General features: G+C 39.8%; 1 protein-coding gene across 1 annotated transcript in view; it reads left to right on the top strand.

Annotated features, from left to right (window-relative positions):
- The window catches only part of LOC126198691 (centrosomal protein of 135 kDa), a 407,813-nt gene that overhangs the window by 120,593 nt on the left and 266,580 nt on the right, over positions 1-20,640 (top strand). The window contains exons 9-11 of the mRNA XM_049935187.1: positions 17,583-17,696; positions 17,902-18,015; positions 18,103-18,219. Of these exons, the coding sequence (XP_049791144.1) occupies positions 17,583-17,696; positions 17,902-18,015; positions 18,103-18,219 (345 nt within the window). The remainder of the gene's footprint in view (positions 1-17,582; positions 17,697-17,901; positions 18,016-18,102; positions 18,220-20,640) is intronic.

The raw sequence follows: 20,640 nt of genomic DNA, 5'->3' as shown, positions 1-20,640 counted from the left end.
ATATATATATATATATATATATATATATATATATATATATATATATATATATATACAGAGGGAAACATTCCACGTGGAAAAAATATATCTAAAAAGAAAGATGTTGAGACTTACCAAACAACAGCGCTGGCAGGTCGATAGACACACAAACAAACACAAATATACACACAAAATTCAAGCTTTCGCAACAAACTGTTGCCTCATCAGGAAAGAGGGAAGGAGAGGGAAAGACGAAAGGATGTGGGTTTTAAGGGAGAGGGTAAGGAGTCATTCCAATCCCGGGAGCGGAAAGACTTACCTTAGGGGGAAAAAAGGTGTGTATACCTGTCCTTTTTTCCCCCTAAGGTAAGTCTTTCCGCTCCCGGGATTGGAATGACTCCTTACCCTCTCCCTTAAAACCCACATCCTTTCGTCTTTCCCTCTCCTTCCCTCTTTCCTGATGAGGCAACAGTTTGTTGCGAAAGCTTGAATTTTGTGTGTATATTTGTGTTTGTTTGTGTGTCTATCAACCTGCCAGCGCTTTTGTTTCGTAAGTCTCAACATCTTTCTTTATATATATATATATATATATATATATATATATATATATATATATATATATATATATATATATATATATATATATATATAAAACAAAGATGATGTGACTTACCGAACGAAAGCGCTGGCAGGTCGATAGACACACAAACACACACACAAAATTCAAGCTTTCGCAGCAAACTGTTGCCTCATCAGGAAAGAGGGAAGGAGAGGGAAAGACGAAATGATGTGGGTTTTAAGGGAGAGTGTAAGGAGTCATTCCAATCCCGGGAGCGGAAAGACTTACCTTAGGGGGAAAAAAGGACGGGTATACACTCGCGCGCACACACACACATATCCATCCGCACATACACAGACACAAGCAGACATATTTAAAGGTCTTTAAATATGTCTGCTTGTGACTGTGTATGTGCGGATGGATATGTGTGTGTGTGCGAGTGTATACCCGTCCTTTTTTCCCCCTAAGGTAAGTCTTTCCGCTCCCGGGATTGGAATGACTCCTTACACTCTCCCTTAAAACCCACATCCTTTCGTCTTTCCCTCTCCTTCCCCTCTTTCCTGATGAGGCAACAGTTTGTTGCGAAAGCTTGAATTTTGTGTGTGTGTTTGTGTTTGTTTGTGTGTCTATCGACCTGCCAGCGCTTTCGTTCGGTAAGTCACATCATCTTTGTTTTTAGATATATTTTTCCCACGTGGAATGTTTCCCTCTATTATATTGATATCAGTAATTTGAACCCAACAATTACGTTCGTTATTGTCACTGTTGCATTTCGAAATCTTTTCAGTCGTCTTATTTTCTCTTTCTGTTTTTGCCAGTAGTTTCACTTTGTATTCACCTTCTCCTTTCTACCGTAATCTGCTATACAATTTTATCCCGCCTATTTATACTTAATAATACGTAACCCACTTCCAAACCATAACCAAAAAAAATTTTTTACCGCTTTCAACACTACCGCTGCTATAAAATCCACCATTTCTAGTTCACAAACAGTTCCTTTCACCTTTTAAACAACTATTTCGGGTAGTTCTAATAACTTTTGCTTTATTTCCATTTCCGTTTTCCCCATATCACTGATAATTTTTATCCGCTTCCCACAGGTTTTAACATCATTATTTCTTCGTCAGACAATTGTTAGCCTCATTTTCATAATCTGCAACCACAAAACCACTCCTTTTAATATATTACACGCAGTTTTTTCGAAATTTTCCCGAATTTCTCCGTTCTTTAACGTGTTTTGGCGGCAACACAACCACCTAACCTATGTGCACATCGTTATCTACCAACCCAAGTCCAACATAGCCCAGCTGTAACCAACACCTTCTCACCTTTTTTCACACCAGATCTCCAGTTACTTTCCAGTCCACCTTTATCTCTCCCCATATATTTTTATTTTCATTTTCATTTCACCTGATGTTACACTTTCCACCTTCTAATACCATGTCACCCTCACAGCACCCCCACAACGACCCCATTAAGTTTTATTTACATTCCCTGGTCTTTAAATATGTCTGCTTGTGTCTGTGTATGTGCGGATGGATATGTGTGTGTGTGTGTGCGCGCGAGTGTATACCCGTCCTCTTTTCCCCCTAAGGTAAGTCTTTCCGCTCCCGGGATTGGAATGACTCCTTACACTCTCCCTTAAAACCCACATCCTTTCGTCTTTCCCTCTCCTTCCCTCTTTCCTGATGAGGCAACAGTTTGTTGCGAAAGCTTGAATTTTGTGTGTGTGTTTGTGTTTGTTTGTTGTTTGTTTGTGTGTCTATCGACCTGCCAGCACTTTCGTTCGGTAAGTCACATCATCTTTGTTATATATATATATATATATATATATATATATATATATATATATATATATATATATATATATATAAAGAAAGATGATGAGACTTACCAAACAAAAGCGCTGGCAGGTCGATAGACACACAAACAAACACAAATATACACACAAAATTCAAGCTTTCGCAACAAACTGTTGCCTCATCAGGAAAGAGGGGAAGGAGAGGGAAAGACGAAAGGATGTGGGTTTTAAGGGAGAGGATAAGGAGTCATTCCAATCCCGGGAGCGGAAAGACTTACCTTAGGGGGAAAAAAGGTCGGGTATACACTCGCACACACACTCATATCCATCCACACATATACAGACACAAGCAGACATCTTTAAAAACAAAGAGTTTGGGCAGAGATGTCAGTCGAGGCAGAAGTGCAGAGGCAAAGATGTTGTTGAATGACAGGTGAGGTGTGAGTGGCGGCAACTTGAAATTAGCGGCGATTGAGGCCTGGTGGATAACGGGAAGAGAGGATATGCTGAAGGGCAAGTTCCCATCTCCGGAGTTCTGACAGGATGGTGTTAGTGGGAAGTATCCAGATAACCCGGACGGTGTAACACTGTGCCAAGATGTGCTGGCCGTGCACCAAGGCATGTTTAGCCACAGGGTGATCCTCATTACCAACAAACACTGTCTGCCTGTGTCCATTCATGCGAATGGACAGTTTGTTGCTGGTCATTCCCACATAGAAAGCTTCACAGTGTAGGCAGGTCAGTTGGTAAATCACGTGGGTGCTTTCACACGTGGCTCTGCCTTTGATCGTGTACACCTTCCGGGTTACAGGACTGGAGTAGGTGGTGGGGGGGTGCATGGGACAGGTTTTACAGCGGGGGCGGTTACAAGGGTAGGAGCCAGAGGGTAGGGAAGGTGGTTTGGGGACTTCATAGGGATGAACTAAGAGGTTACGAAGGTTAGGTGGACGGCGGAAAGACACTCTTGGTGGAGTGGGGAGGATTTCATGAAGGATGGATCTCATTTCAGGGCAGGATTTGAGGAAGTCGTATCCCTGCTGGAGAGCCACATTCAGAGTCTGATCCAGTTCCGGAAAGTATCCTGTCACAAGTGGGGCACTTTTGTGGTTCTTCTGTGGGAGGTTCTGGGTTTGAGGGGATGAGGAAGTGGCTCTGGTTATTTGCTTCTGTACCAGGTCGGGAGGGTAGTTGCGGGATGCGAAAGCTGTTTTCAGGTTGTTGGTGTAATGGTTCAGGGATTCAGGACTGGAGCAGATTCGTTTGCCACGAAGACCTAGGCTGTAGGGAAGGGACCGTTTGATGTGGAATGGGTGGCAGCTGTCATAATGGGGGTACTGTTGCTTGTTGGTGGGTTTCATGTGGACGGACGTGTGAAGCTGGCCATTGGCCAGATGGAGGTCAACGTCAAGGAAAGTGGCATGGGATTTGGAGTAGGACCAAGTGAATCTGATGGAACCAAAGGAGTTGAGGTTGGAGAGGAAATTCTGGAGTTCTTCTTCACTGTGAGTCCAGATCATGAAGATGTCATCAATAAATCTGTACCAAACTTTGGGTTTGCAGGCCTGGGTAACCAAGAAGGCTTCCTCTAAGCGACCCATGAATAGGTTGGCGTATGAAGGGGCCATCCTGGTACCCATGGCTGTTCCCTTTAATTGTTGGTATGTCTGGCCTTCAAAAGTGAAGAAGTTGTGGGTCAGGATGAAGCTGGCTAAGGTAATGAGGAAAGAGGTTTTAGGTAGGGTGGCAGGTGATCGGCGTGAAAGGAAGTACTCCATTGCAGCGAGGCCCTGGACGTGCGGAATATTTGTGTATAAGGAAGTGGCATCAATGGTTACAAGGATGGTTTCCGGGGGTAACAGATTGGGTAAGGATTCCAGGCGTTTGAGAAAGTGGTTGGTGTCTTTGATGAAGGATGGGAGACTGCATGTAATGGGTTGAAGGTGTTGATCTACGTAGGCAGAGATACGCTCTGTGGGGGCTTGGTAACCAGCTACAATGGGGTGGCCGGGATGATTGGGTTTATGTATTTTGGAAAGAAGGTAGAAGGTAGGGGTGTGGGGTGACGGTGGGGTCAGGAGGTTGATGGAGTCAGGTGAAAGGTTTTGTAGGGGGCCTAAGGTTCTGAGGATTCCTTGAAGCTCCGCCTGGACATCAGGAATGGGATTACCTTGGTAAACTTTGTATGTGGTGTTGTCTGAAAGCTGACGCAGTCCCTCAGCCACATACTCCCGACGATCAAGTACCACGGTCGTGGAACCTTTGTCCGCCGGAAGAATGACGATGGATCGGTCAGCCTTCAGATCACGGATAGCTTGGGCTTCAGCTGTGGTAATGTTGGGAGTAGGATTAAGGTTTTTTAAGAAGGATTGAGAGGCAAGGCTGGAAGTGAGAAATTCCTGGAATGTTTGGAGAGGGTGATTTTGAGGAAGAGGAGGTGGGTCCCGCTGCGACGGAGAACAGAACTGTTCCAGGCAGGGTTCAGTTTGGATAGTGTCGTGGGGAGTTGGATCATTAGGAGTAGGATTAGGATCATTTTTCTTCGTGGCAAAGTGATACTTCCAGCAGAGAGTACGAGTGTAGGACAGTAAATCTTTGACAAGGGCTGTTTGGTTGAATCTGGGAGTGGGGCTGAAGGTGAGGCCTTTGGATAGGACAGAGGGTTCGGTTTGGGAGAGAGGTTTGGAGGAAAGGTTAACTACTGAATTAGGGTGTTGTGATTCCAGATTGTGTTGATTGGAATTTTGAGGTTTTGGAGGGAGTGGAGCTGGAAGTGGGAGATTGAGTAGATGGGAGAGACTGGGTTTGTGTGCAATGAGAGGAGGTTGAGGTTTGCTGGAAAGGTTGTGAAGGGTGAGTGAGTTGCCTTTCCGGAGGTGGGAAACCAGGAGATTGGATAGTTTTTTGAGGTGGAGGGTGGCATGCTGTTCTAATTTGCGGTTGGCCTGTAGGAGGATGCTCTGAACAGCCGGTGTGGATGTGGGAGAGGAAAGATTGAGGACTTTTATTAAGGATAGTAGTTGACGGGTGTGTTCGTTGGCTGAGTTGATGTGCAGGTGAATGATTACCTGTCTTTCAACATCTTTGCCTCTGTACTTCAACCTCGACTGACATCTCTGCCCGAACTCTTTGCCTTCACAAATGTCTGCTTGTGTCTGTGTGTGTGCGGATGGATATGTGTGTGTGTCCGAGTGTATACCTGTCCTTTTTTCCCCTAAGGTAAGTCTTTCCACTCCCGGGATTGGAATGACTCCTTACCCTCTCCCTTAAAACGCACATCCTATCATCTTTCCTTCTCCTTCCCTCTTTCCTGACGAAGCAACTGTTTGTTGCGAAAGCTTGAATTTTGTGTGTATGTTTGTGTGTCTGTCAACCTGCCAGCACTTTCATTTGGTAAGTCACATCATCTTTGTTTATATATATATATATATATATATATATATATATATATATATATATATATATATATATAGACACACACACACACACACACACACACACACATGAGTGAACAATACCAAAACCAGCTGTCTGATCCTGTGCATCCATTTGTATCATAACAGGATCCAGCAGGTAGCCTGTACATTTAGCAAGACGATGCACCACACACCATTCTTGAATTGTGTAAGAATACGAGGTGTGGCTAGAAAAAAACCGGACTAGTACTGGTGAAACAATAAAACGAATGCAATAAGGCTGAAAGTCGCGTGGCCTGTCACGTGACTCTCGCTCCGCCTACTGCTCGAGTTTCATCTGCCTCCTGCACTCAGTCTGCCCGTGGCGTCTGTTTTAAGTAGTTGACGTTTTGTCTGTGCGTCGGAAAATGTTGAGTGTACAGAAAGAACAGCGTGGTAACATCAAATTTTGTTTCAAACTAAGAAAATCTGCAAGTGAAACGTTTGTAATGTTACAACAAGTATACGGCGATGATTGTTTATCGCGAACACAAGTGTTTGAGTGGTTTAAACGATTTAAAGATGGCCGCGAAGACACCAGTGATGACACTCGCACTGGCAGACCATTGTCAGCAAAAACTGATGCAAACATTGAAAAAATCGGTAAACTTGTTCAACAAGATCGCCGTTTAACAATCAGAGCAGTGTCTGAGTTAACAGGAGTTGACAAGGATTACCGATTTACCGATTTTTTCAATGTTTGCATCAGTTTTTGCTGACAATGGTCTGCCAGTGCGAGTGTCATCACTGGTGTCTTCGCGGCCATCTTTAAATCGTTTAAACCACTCAAACACTTGTGTTCGCGATAAACAATCATCGCCGTACACTTGTTGTAACATTACAAACGTTTCACTTGCAGATTTTCCTAGTTTGAAACAAAATTTGATGTTAACACGCTGTTCTTTCTGTACAATCAACATTTTCCGACGCACAGACAAAACGTGAACTACTTAAAACAGACACCACGGGCAGACTGAGTGCAGGAGGCAGATGAAACTCGAGCAGTAGGCGGAGCGAGAGTCACGTGACAGGCCACGCGACTTTCAACCTTATTGCATTCGTTTTATTGTTTCACCAGTACTAGTCCGGTTTTTTTCTAGCCACACCTCGTAGTTTGGCGAACAATGTTTGGATGGGGTGTTGGGTGGAGCTGCTATTGAGCATACTGGAGACACCATCAGGAGTAATTTTCGTATATTGCATTCAGATGTGACCAGTCTCTGTGAATTGTTGGCATTGGTTGAATGGTCATCGATCAGGATGTATCTTGTGATGTGCATGCCACCACCGTGATGCCAAAAGGGAGTATTGTTCATAAAGGTTAAAAAATACACTTCGAAGTGGTTTACATTTAGCCTTCCTGATTGTGACTGTTCTTATTAAAAATTTACTAACATAAAAAATTGTTTACCCCTTAAGTAGGTAATATTTGCACTGCTTTTAGTCTAATGTAAGCATTTATCACACTAGTATGGTATTTGCATATGGCCCACACTCTACCAAGTTCTTATACTATCGGAATCCAGCTATGGATATCAGTTATGCCAGATTGTAACATAAATTTTTATGTACCAGGAAACGTAAGATGACTGGTGAATCTAGGAGATGGCTGGTGAAGATAATAGTGTTCCCTTCCAGACCGAGGACATTTGTATTTTTATAATAATAATTGTGCCTGTAGGTTGTCAGCAGTCTGTCTATTTTTACAGTTCAGGAAATTACAGATGCAAATTGTTCATATTTCAACTAGTGAAATACTGTAGAATATTCTGTTTAGACTACTGAATTTGAAGACCTTAGATAGGGAACCCTCCCTTTAACCATGAACAATGCCATGGTGAGGAGACTTGCATGCAGCTAAACCTTAAGTGGAGTAGTGTCAGTGGGTTATCTGTGGAGAGTCCAGACTAATACATGCTTTCTGAAGATGGGCAGCAGCCTTTTCAGAAGGTCCAGACACAGTTCGCCGCATGGTTAACTAATGTGGCCCTCTAACATTAGCCAACATGGCCTTGCTATGTTAGTACAGTAATATAGCTGAGAGCAAGGAGAAATAACAGCCATTATATTCAATAAAATTCTGTCATTCTGAAGTTCAGAATGTGGATAACTTAATCAGATAGGTAGAGTAGAGTAACTGAAAAGAGAATTATGTGAACCAAAGTGTGAGGTATAGTGGGGATTAAGTCTCATTTACACTGGAGCAAATGGAAGTTAACGAAAGTGAATGAGTATTCGCAGACAGTTCGCCAATGTTCACTACTGTTGGCTTGTATCTTTGAACAAGCATTTATTTGGGAGGGAACAGAAAAGAATAATCAGCACACAGAATGAAACACTACATAGTTAGAACCACAATGCAAAACTTTAATACATTCAGAGGGGATTATTTTGCATGGTGAGCGCACTGTTTTTGATGAAATATACAAACTGGTACAGGAAAAGACTAATTCGGTGTCTGGATTTGTTTGTAAGTGGGAAACAAGTTGTTGTAGCACAGTCAGTACTGAATTGCAACTCCAGCTTTCCTTTAGCTTTATTGTCAAACTTTGCACATGGAGGGAGTGGACAAAAACAAAGGAATGCCAAAAATGCAGTACATTACCATGCCTAATATGGTGCAGGAAAACTATTGGCATTCTAAACAGTTTGCAGTTGTTTCAGAATGGATAACTGTAAGTTCTGCATGGTTTTCAAGGGAATCTTATGTCATTCTTCCTGAAAAATAGTGGCAAGTCCAGGTAACAATTATGGATGTGGATAGCGATTGTACACCCTGCTCTCCAAAGTTGACCGCAAAGGCTAAATAGTTTGTCCGGTGAGTGGTGCCCAAGGGAGATGTGACAATTTATCCTCCTGCACACAAAGCCAGTCCTGGATGATGCAAGCTTTGTGAACAGGCCACCTGTCACCTTGTGACACAGTACCACCATTGGAGAACAAGTGTTGTAAAATGGGATGGACCTGGTCAGCCAAAATGATCACATAATGCTTGGCAGTAACGCGACCTTGCAGAGTAACTGTTGGACTCGTGGAATACCACAATATGGCTGTCCAAATCATCACTGAACTCCCACCATGTTTCACTTTTGTGACACACTGTTGACCAGAAGTTGGAAACAGTGTGGAACAAGACTCTTCCAACCAAATGACTTCCTTCCATTGCTGCATAACCCAGATTTTGTGGCTTCGAAACCATGTTTCCCTGTTATGGGCATTTGCATCACTGCTGAAGGGTTCTGGAATTCCAGCTCACCCTGCAGTTCCCTGCTTAGGAAGTTTCCTTCATGTTGTTTTGGTGCAGACAGAGTTCGTGAGTGCAATATGCAGTTCTGCAGTGACTTCTGCAGCTTTGTCCTCTTCCTTTTCTCTGCAACCCTCTTGAAGGCTGTGCATCACTATCACTCAGCACACACTTTCATATATGGTGTGACTTAGCGGTTGATGTTTTGCCGCTTTCCCTGTATGTGGTATAAATCTTTGGTATTGTGGCTCTTGAAGCACCAAAAACTTTGGCTCCCTTGGTCATAAAAGCAGCCACTGTATGAGCACCAACAATTTTCCCACATTTGAATTCACTTAGCTTGAACCAAATGTACTCACATCTACAAAAAACAGTGTTCTGAACACAACTGAGATTTGCAATGTGTTGAAGACATTTACAGGTGCCGATTGTAGTCGTATACAGCAGCGCAGCTTTCAAGCTTGGCCGGTATCTCCTTTTATGTTCAGGTATGCATTTCACATCATAGTTCAGTGTTTTTTGTTCAGTCCCTATACAACAGTTGACACTTTTTGGTGGCTTCTCATTACCATTGAGGAGCAAATTTAATAGCAGAACCCCAGTTACTGATGGTAAACATCACCTGAAGAAAAGCTAGCACTTTCTCTTTGGTTGGCAACTGGAGACACTTACAGTAGTGCCTGTTTCACATTTCGATAAGCTACTGTATTTCAGATAGTTTCTGATGTGTGCAGTGATATATGAAAACCATATTGAGGGTTTTATTGAAGTTTGTATAGGGAAGATAATATTGATAAAATATGATTAATGAAATCTGAAATATGCATACAAACTGTCGCATAGGCTACGTGATAAAATCTGCTGTGTAGTTTGTTAAAGAGCAGATACTGTGATTTCAGGAAAATCATTTATCTTTATCATAAAAAATTGCTAACATAAGTGATACGCCGACCATATAATTACAGCTACCACAAATATTTTTAGTTTTAATCAGCATAATACACGTATTCGCACAACTTTTTTTATGCTCTCTCCTTTTTAATAAAATTAAAATACAAGGTGTGTACTTATTCACTCTGCTTATGTCTGGTGCAAGCATGTAATGAATTTTATCACCTTTCTCGCATTCCCAGATGGACCTTTGAGCTTTGGCAATTTTCTTCCAGTCATATTTCCTTTCCTTCAGAATTTCACAGAAGCACCTATATTATCTGTAGTTTTCTGTTAGTGACATTATGTCCTCTTCACATGGCTCCATCACTCATGTTGCTCATTTCAATAAGAGAAACAGAGATAGGACAGCAGATCATTGCTTTCTGTATTACCGGCACCAAAGTGGAGAGAACACAAACTTCCTTTGATGCCCCAGTAAAATACTGGCAACCAACAGAACATGAGTGAGCACCAGGAAATGCTCACACTTGCCTACCATTTATAACAGAGAGAATTCTTTTTCTGATGATGATTCACTTGTGTTTGGTCTGGTGTAACCTGCCTTTAGTGAAGTGCAGCTGCAGAAAGAACAGGATGTCTGTTCAGATGAGTACAACATATATAAATATAAAATCAAATAGGGATAATGTAGGAATAAATTTACCAATGAACAAGAAAATATAAATTCTTATGAACTACTATGAAGAGCATAATGAAGAGATAACAGCTAAGATAAGCCCAAAGCCTTAGCACCACAGCAGTAAAGGTATAAGTGTCTACTAGTTCTCTTGATAACAGAGAGGTTGAAAAGAATGTTTGGTATGTTAAGATTGACAAAAACTTAATTTGGATGTGTTACTGGAATTTGGTAGTGGGAAAAGAAAGAAGAAAAAGTAGAACTAATGAAAGGGAAGGTAACTGATAGAAACTTATCTGGAGCACAGTTTAATCATTGCAAACATTTGGTTTCAGAATTTTGAAGGAAGAATGTATACACGGAAGAAACCTGGAGAGATCACAATGTTTCAGATAGATTACATAATTGCAAGACAGAGATTTTAAAACTGCAAGACATTTCTAGGAGGAGATGTGGATATTGACCATACTTTGTTAGTTCTGAAATACAGAGTGAAGTTGAAGAAATTTGCAAAAAGGAGCTAAATGAAAAAGATTTGGACAAGTTGAAAGAACCAGAGACTATTGAGAGTTTCAAAGGGAGCATTAGGCAGTGATCTACTGATATACGAATTGAAAACATTCAAAGAAGAATGAATAGCTTTGGGTGATGAAACATTGAAGACAACAGAGGAATAACTAAGCAAAAAGACAAGCAGAAATCCTTGGGTGATATTAAATTAATTGATGAAAGGAGAAAGTATAAAGACACAGCAACTGAAGCGAGCAAATATAAAAGAAAAATAAGCCCCCCTAAAAGAATAAACTGAACTGAAAAGAATGGCAAAGCAGGGATGACCAGAAGAGAAATACAAAACTATGGGTCTGTAGGGAGCTTGGTATAGGAAAAATTAAAGAAACTTTTAAAGGAGAGAAAATTTTGGATGGCAAGCTATTACTAAGCAAAGAAGGGAAGGCCAAAAGATGGAAGCAATGTATAAAGAAAATAAACTTGATAACAACATTATGGGAAGAAAAGAGGAAGCAGATGAAGATGCACTGTGTGATACATTATTGTGGAATGAATTTGGTGAAATGCTGAAAGATGTGTAAAGGCTTGTGGAATAGATGTAATTTCTTCAGGGTTATTGAGGTCCTTAGGAGAACCAACATTACAAAACTGTTTCACCTGATATTCAGGATATGAGAGACAGATGAAACCTCAAACATCAAGAACAAAGTGAGAATCCGAATACAAAAAACCCAGGAACAGACAGGTGTGTTTCCAAATTGTCAGTTGAATAAGGAGTAATTGCAAAATACTATCAAAATAATCTACAGAAGAATACAATGAATCGTAGAAGTTTACATAGAGAGAGGAGGATGGGGGAGATGAGGTTGGGCTGTGGAGGAATGTAGGAACACCAGAGACAATACCAACTATACAAACGATATTAGAATATGACAATGAAAACTATCAATTTTTCACAAAATAATTTAATTGAATAGATAAAAAATCTACTCACAAAGTGGTGGCGGAACACACACACACATAAAATGAGGTTGTAATTGGGCTAGCTTTTGGAGCCAGTGGCTCCTTCTTAAGGCAGAAGGATTAAAGGAGAAGGAAGAGGGCTGAAGGGAAAGGACTGGAGAGGTCTAGGAAAAGGGGTAGATTTCGGGAAAGTCACCTAGAACCACAGGGTGGGGGAGACTTAACATGTGGGATGAGAAGGAAAGACTGATTGTTGGGGACTGCATCAGACAAGATTTGAAAACATGAGAACTTAAAGGTGGAAGACAGGGTAATATGCAAGACAGAGATTACTGCTTAATCATCACACATGAGTTAATAAGAATGAAAAGCTAAGAGCATCATTGTATGTAACAGAGGTGGGAGAGGGGCAGTGGATAATAGGCAGGTAAGACAATGAAAAGTGCAGAAAACTAAAACAGAGTGTAGAAAAGAGTAGTTACTGTGAAGAAATGTTGGGGCAGAAGAAATTAATGTAAATGGGTGGGTGGCAAGAACCAAGGACATGATGTAACGCTAGTTCCCACCTGCGGATTCCTGAGAAACTGGTGTCTTGGGGGAAGAATCCAGATGGTGCACATGGTGAAACAGGTGCTGAGGTCACGAATGCCATGTTGGAGAGCATGCTGTGCAACAGGATATTGCATGTTGCCAGTATCCACCCTCTGTCTATGCTCATTCATCATAACTGATAATTTGATGGTAGTCATGCTGGTGTAAAAGACTGAACAGTGTTTACATAACAGCTGGTATACAACATGTCATTTCACAGGTGGATATCCCTTTGATAGTATATGTTTTACCAGTTACAGGGCTGCTATAAGTGATGGTAGGAGGTTGCATAGGGCAAGTCTTGCAATGGGGATGGTCACAGGGCTAGGAGCCATAGGGTAGGGAGACAGGTTCAGAAGGAGCATAGAGCCTGACAAGAATATTTTGGAGATGGAAGGGTGACAAAAAGCTATTCCAGGTGTGATGGGCAAACTTTCAGACAGAATGGATCTCATTTCAGGGCATGATTTTAGGAAGTCATGGCCCTGTCGAAGTAGCTGATTAATACATTTCAGACCAGGTGGCCCATGAAACCTGCTTTTGAACTAGGCTGGTGGGGTAATTATGTGCAGTGAAGGCTGAGGTGAGAATGGTGGTATATTGCTGTAAAGAGTCTGCATCCAAACAAATATGTTTGCCTCAGATGCCATGGCTGTATGGGAGGGAATGTTCAACATGGGAAGGATGGCAACTGTCAAAATGTGTACTGCTATTTGTTGGTAGGTTTAATGTGGATGGAAGTGTGTAGCTGGTGTTCAGTGAGGACAAGGGAAAGTGGCATGGGATTCGGAATAGGACCATGTGAAATTTAATTGTGAGAAGGTATTACCGAAAAAACAAGGAACCAAGAAATGCAGCGAGCACAGGACAATCAGCCTCATTTCACATGCAGCCAAAGTGATGTTAAGAATAATTAATAAAAGACTTGAAAAAGTAATAGAGGAGAGTCTCGGCAAGGAGCAGTTTGGCTTTAGACGGAATACGGGCACCAGAGATGCAATAGGGCTCCTACGAATCTTGGGAGAAAGGTTTATTGAAAAAGGAAGATGTGCTTCATTGATTTAGAAAAGGCATTTGACAATGTGGTTTGGGACAAGCTGGCGACTGTTATGAGGGAAAAGAGAGTGGACTGGAAAACCAGAAGACTTATAAAGTCATTATACCTTAATCAAAAAGTTTCAGTTAAAGTGAAAGGAGAAAGTACAAACTGGATCAGACTAGGGAAAGGAGTAAGACAAGGATGCTGTTTATCACCTACTCTTTTCAACCTGTACTTGGAAAATATGATTGACCAATGCTCATTAGATGACAAAGGAGTAGAAATTGGAGGAAGAAGAGTACGATGCTTGAGATTTGCTGATGACATGGTCCTTCTAGCCACAGGGGAAAAAGAATTACAGGATTTGGTGGACACCATTGCAACTAACGGAAAAAAAATATGGAATGAAAATTAACACAAATAAAACAAAAGTATTGGCAATAGGAGGAAATAAGGAAATAAAAATTGTGCTGAATGGAGAAACACTAGAACAGGTGCAAAATTTTAAGTATCTTGGAAGCAGGATAGACACTGACTGGAAGTGCACCACAGAAATTAAAACAAGGATAGCAATGGCAAAAGAGGCATTTTATAAGAAAAGGAGAATCTTCTGCAGTGGTCTGGACAGAGAACTCAGAAAGAGACTCGTAAAATGTCTTGTATGGAGTGTTCTTCTATATGGCGCTGAAACATGGACTATGAGGAAAAAAGACAGAGAAAGGCTGGAGGCTTTTGAGATCTGGACATGGCGGAAGATGGAAAGAATAAGTTGGATGGACAGAGTAAAAAATGAAGAGGTACTGAGAAGAGTGAGAGAGAAAAGACAGTTACTAGATGTAATAAAGAGAAGAAAAAGAAAAAGGATTGGGCATATATTAAGAAAGAATGACGGACTGATAAAAACAGTTTTAGAAGGTTATGTAGAAGGGAAAAGGAAGCGAGGAAGGAAGAGATTCCAGATACTGGATGACATGATGGACGGTACAACATACAGCAGCCTTAAGAAGGAAGCAATGGATCACAGAAAATGGAGAGGCAAATGACCTGCTAATATAGCAGATAACTGATGATGATGATTCAGAGATTCCAGGAATTTTAACAGGTCAGCCTCACCATGAGTGAGAAGGTAGAATGAGAAAATGTAATCCCACATTTCTTGTATTAATAGCTTTAGAAAGTTTATTACAGTTGACTTGAATGCATTATTTGAAATTCTAAATTTATTAGGGAAAAAATATGGGAAGTGAAAGATTAATTGACTTCAACTTGTACAGAAAACAAACTGCAGTTTTTAAGAGTCATAGGACATGAAAAGGACTTTATAATTGAGCCTATCCTCAATGTTATTTTACCTGTACGTGGAGCAAATAGTGAAGGAAACCAAGGGTAAGCTACTGAAAGGAATTGAAGTTTTCAGAGAAGAAAAAATTCTGTGGTGTTCTGATGGCATAGAAATTCTTACACCGAGGGACTTAAGAGATCAGTTGAACAGCATGTTAATGTCTTGCAAATAAGTTATAAGATGACATCAACGAAAGCAAAAGAAGGGGAACAGAATGTAGTTGAATTAATTCTGGCGATGTGTGGGGAATGCTTCTAAAAATAATACATAGGTTTGCTGTTTGAACTGCAATATAATTGATAATGACTTAAATATAATAGAGGGAAACATTCCACGTGGGAAAATATATCTAAAAACAAAGATGATGTGACTTACCAAATGAAAGTGCTGGCAGGTCGATAGACACACAAACAAACACAAACATACACACAAAATTCAAGCTTTCGCAACCAACGGTTGCTTCATCAGGAAAGAGGGACGGAGAGGGAAAGACGAAAGGATGTGGGTTTTAAGGGAGAGGGTAAGGAGTCATTCCAATCACAGGAGCGGAATGTATTAAATAACACCAATAAAGAAAATAAAGCCACCTGTATACACTAATAAAATGCAATACTTGCGTATCAATAAAAGAATTAACTTACTTCAAGCTGATTCTGTAAATCAGATATCCGCTCCCGGGATTGGAATGACTCCTTACCCTCTCCCTTAAAACCCACATCCTATCGCCTTTCCCTCTTTCCCTCTCCTTCCCTCTTTCCTGATGAAGCAACCGTTGGTAGCGGAAGCTTGAATTTTGTGTGTGTGTTTGTGTTTGTTTGTTTTGTTTGTGTGTCTATCGACCTGCCAGCACTTTCGTTTGGTAAGTCACATCATCTTTGTTTTTAGATATATGGTAATGACTTAAAGGAGAGAAGATATAAAACACAGACTGGGAATAGCAGGAAAAGTTCTGTTGAAAAAGAAAAAAAATTGTAACATCAAATATAAATTTAATTTTGAGGGAGTCATCTTTGGAAGACTGTCTGTAATGCAGCATTCTGTGGAAGAGAACTGTGGACAACACACAGTACTGCAAAGAAGGTAATAGAGCTTTTCTAGGTTTATGTTACAGTAGAGTGCTGAATATTAGATGCATGTATTGGATAACTAAAGCAGAGATGCTGCATTGAACTGTGGAGAAACGAACTTTATGAATCAGCTACATGAAAATAAGGGATGAGCTATTAAGACACTTACCATGGCATCAAGGAACAGTTAATTTGGTAATCGAGGAATCTTTGAAAGATAAAAAGTATAGAAGAAAACCAAAGCTTGAATTCAGTAAGCTGCTTCAAATGAATGTTGGAAGAAGTATTTATGCAATGATAAAGAGACTTTTACAGTTTGGACTAACATGGATAGTTGCATCAAACCTGCTGTTAGACTGAAGACAACAAAAACTACAAAGCAACCACAGGTAAGGCAATAAAGGAAATGTGAATTCTGTGACTGGGAGCTAAACAGTATTGACTACTTTTGTTAAGAAAGGATATGCACATGGCACAGAAAACACGATATCGCCTATATATTAGAAATTATACTTTGCAAGCAGACAGTGTGTACTCTTCTGTACGCACTCATTCTCAGTATGTAGTCATTACATTTACTTTGTGTTTAATGTAACACACTATTTTCATTTGACATCATTGAAAGATGAAATAGTTGATTACATGGTGGTTTTATGATAGTTATACAGCCACATGTTATAGGTTCGGTAATAAAAATTGCCAAACAGTATTAGTACCTGGGATAATAGCAATTTGTCGGGTTTCTCCATAATTGGCATAATATTCTGGGAATATAACCTGACAATGTAATAATTCTTAGTGGAATTTGAAATCCACAATGCATTAAGGAACACATGTGCAATGTAAAAATCTTTTAACAAGACAAATTGTAATATGCATGAGAGGAAGTCACTGTTCACTGCAGGAAAGGAATACAGAAGAGGAGATAAACGCAGAAAATAATAAGAGGAAGACACAATACAAAGAGGGAGGAGGAGAGAAAAAAGGGATATATGATTGATATGATTGAGATAGAACAAGGGGGGGGGGGAAGTGGGGAGAGAGAGAGAGAGAGAGAGAGAGAGAGAGAGAGAGAGAGAATTATTTTGTACAAATATCAAGCCCAAATGGAACATCTGGTCTGCATTGTTTAGGTTTAGGTCCCCATTTCCACCTCTGAAACGTAGGCAATTGTGTGCGCTTGAATCAAATTTGACAGATGCTGCTTTAGTACCTAATAATATCTCCTAATAAGAACAGTATGATGGGTTCTTCAACTAGGAAGCCTTCAGTCCAGAACCTGACAGAAATTGTTTGTAAATCATTGCAAGTTTCTGCATGATTTTAATAACGGAGTGTTCTTGCTAAAAACTGAAATGTACAGTTTTTTTTCACTTTTTTACCATATCATAAAAAGACCTTGCAAATGCTAAATGTCTTATCATTCATCATTAGTTTCTAATATTGGTTTTCGAACTTGTTTTAGACTGTTGCAAAACAAACGGAGGTAATACAAAAACTTCAGTCTGAAAGAGACAGGTATTGCCTAAAAAATGAAGCTCTGCAAGAAAAACTTTCTGATTTACAGAATCAGCTTGAAGTAAGTTAATTCTTTTATTGATACATAAGTATTGCATTTTTTAGTGTATACAGGTAGCTTTATTTTCTTTATTGGTGTTATTTAATACATTTTATGCACATTTTACTTTCACTTTCCTTCCATATCATAAAAAGGGCTTGCAAATGCTATATATCTTCTTATTCAATGTGTTAGTTTCTAACACTGGCTTTCAAACTTGTTTTAGACTGTTGCAAACCAAAAGGAGTTAATACAAAAACTTCAGTCTGAAAGAGACAGATACTGCCTAAAAAATGAAGCTCTGCAAGAAAAACTTTCTGATTTACAGAATCAGCTTGAAGTAAGTTAATTCTATTATTTATACGTATTGTATTGTATTTTATTAGTGTATACAGGTGGATTTATTTTCTTTATACACATTTTTCAGGATAAATGTATGGAAAACGGTGTTCTTGAGCAACTCCAGACAGAAAAAGATTACTATAAGAGAGAATATGAGAAACTAAGGGAAAAACAAAGTAATGCTGATGCTGAAACTGCAAGTGTAAGTTTTGACCAAAAATTTGATTTTCTTAATTTTCTTGTTTGCCTACATTTATATTTCTTGTGAAAGTGTGATAGTTTATGGTAGTAATTTTTCTACTGTTAATTTGAAAGTTATAGATAGAAGCAGGTAACCAGAGTTCACATTTCATAACTCCTGGAAGGCTTTTGTACATTCTGATACTATAATTTAATAAATGAGATGTAAATATACAGCATTTTTTTAGGTAAGTATGATGCGATTTTCATGTTAGCTACACTGTTTGTTTTGCAAAACCTCAGTTTTGGTGAAAAAATGTTATTTGCATATTGAGATGCCTGTGAGGGCTACAGAAAATACCAACTGGTTTTATTTCATCATTCTATACAGGCGGATGTACTATGGAAATACCCAGTCATAATTCACCATTTCAGTCACAGTTGCAAGAAAACATCAGTGACTGCAATCAGGTTCAACTGCCAGAGATAATCTTCAGAAGTATAAACATAAAATGAAAAACTTCCATCTCTCATGTAAAAAGAAAAACTAGGTCAACAGTACACTGCAAGCAACATCCAGTGCCAAACTTGATATCAGTGGTTGAAGTTGACAGTCCACATACTTGTTTTTGAGGAAGTGTTGATGTAAGCTTTGTCTTTATCAACTTGAGTTTTTCAGAACTCATTTCACCTCTAGCTACTGATATAGTTAGGAGTACTTATAAACTTATAAAAGTATTGGGAAATATGTCATTGCTTGTTGTAATATAACATAATGAGCTTTGTAGAGAACTTTCAGCAGGAAGAATGGACACAAAGATCAAAACTTCATAGCTTAGTTCCTTCTCAGTTATGTCACATTCATGACCATCTCTTAACACATTCTCAAGGACCACACATGCAGCTTTGTTTTCCACCATCAAACATTTGCAGATGATCAATATCATATAGAAACATAAGCTCTTACTATCACTGTCTATAAGCTCAAATCAAGCAGGATTTGTACCTTACCCACTAAGGTCTCCTGACAGTTCTCTGTATTTTACTGTCTGGGGTGAGTGAAGTGAAGTGATACATTTGAAAGGCTGGAGCAGTAAACTGACTGGTCTTGTCAAGATGTAGATATGATCGAGGGTTGTTGGAAAGAATTCATAATTCACAGCAGAGATGAATATCGTATTGCATCTAAACATGAGAATGACAGGTGAAGCACTTGCTTCAACAGGTACATGTACACGGTAAATCCTGACACATAACATTCTGAAGCAATATTGTATTTCTTGTTATTAGGCCATGAATGAAATTCTGTTCCAGTTATATGTACACTTAATCGTAAAGTTAAATTTGTATAAACTAGAAAATTACTTCATATTGAAGTCAGTCGTGGCTCATAACCACATGTTTGTATTTACCACACAAACATCTTATTTGATTTGGAATAATTTTACCCTTCATAAGGTGTAGGCTTTCACGGCCAGTGTCATCATTAGCTAAAACTTCCGGGCTGAGAGACCGTGGTCGATCTGTAAAACTACTTCTTCCTGACGTATCATTGCCTACTGCAGGCAACGTCTTCTGAGTTGAGGTAACGACTGGCTGCCAGGCCTTGGAGGTCCCTTTTATATAGAGTGCATAGGGGGCCACCACCATATGTCACGTGGGGCCAACAGTAAGTCTCTCTCTTACTAACGTCATTATTCTAGAGTGAAGGTAATCTGTTGTCACATCGTTGATGCAAAGTTGACCTCCATATCTTGTCTAAATTTAACATTCCTCATTTCTATTAAAATTTTTGTGATGTTTCTGGATCTTTATAGCTTTTCTATAAAGAGAGCAATGGACAACTAAATTTTTGGATGTATCAGTAATTAAACTGGCAGATGGGAGTCTAGGGCATAAAGTGTATAGAAAAGATACACACACTGCCCATTACCTGCTTAAGGATTTGAACTGTCATCCCAGGCAGAAGAGAGTGTCATTAAAACATTGGTGGACAGAGCTAATAAGATCTGTGAGCCAGTTTATTTGCAAGATGAATTAAATCATTTGTGAATGGCTTTTAAGAGAAATGGATATGCTGACAACTAGACATATCAAGCACTTCATCCCAGAAGAAAAGTGTCTGATGACATTAAGCAACAACTACTGTCAGCTGGAAAAGTTTTTCTTCCATTTATTCACAATATTATGGACTAGATTGGGGATGTTCTGGCCACGTTTCAAGTTGAAACAATCTTTAGACCCACCAAGAAGGTGAGTGAGTGTTTAAGATCGGTGAAAGACACACAACACCTCTTAGCAACTCCTGGGGTGTATAAAGTTCCGTGTAGCTGTGGGAAGGTTTATATTGTAACAATGAAAAGAAGTGTCAATACCTGCTTAACCGAACGCAAAAGGAACTGTTGACTTGGACATACCGACAAATCAGTTGTAGTGGAACCTC

This window comes from Schistocerca nitens, chromosome 8 (genome assembly GCF_023898315.1).
Source record: "Schistocerca nitens isolate TAMUIC-IGC-003100 chromosome 8, iqSchNite1.1, whole genome shotgun sequence".
Taxonomy (NCBI): domain Eukaryota; kingdom Metazoa; phylum Arthropoda; class Insecta; order Orthoptera; family Acrididae; genus Schistocerca; species Schistocerca nitens.
The sequence above is the reverse complement of the archived record's forward strand: the minus strand, read 5'-3'. Positions and strand labels throughout refer to the sequence as shown.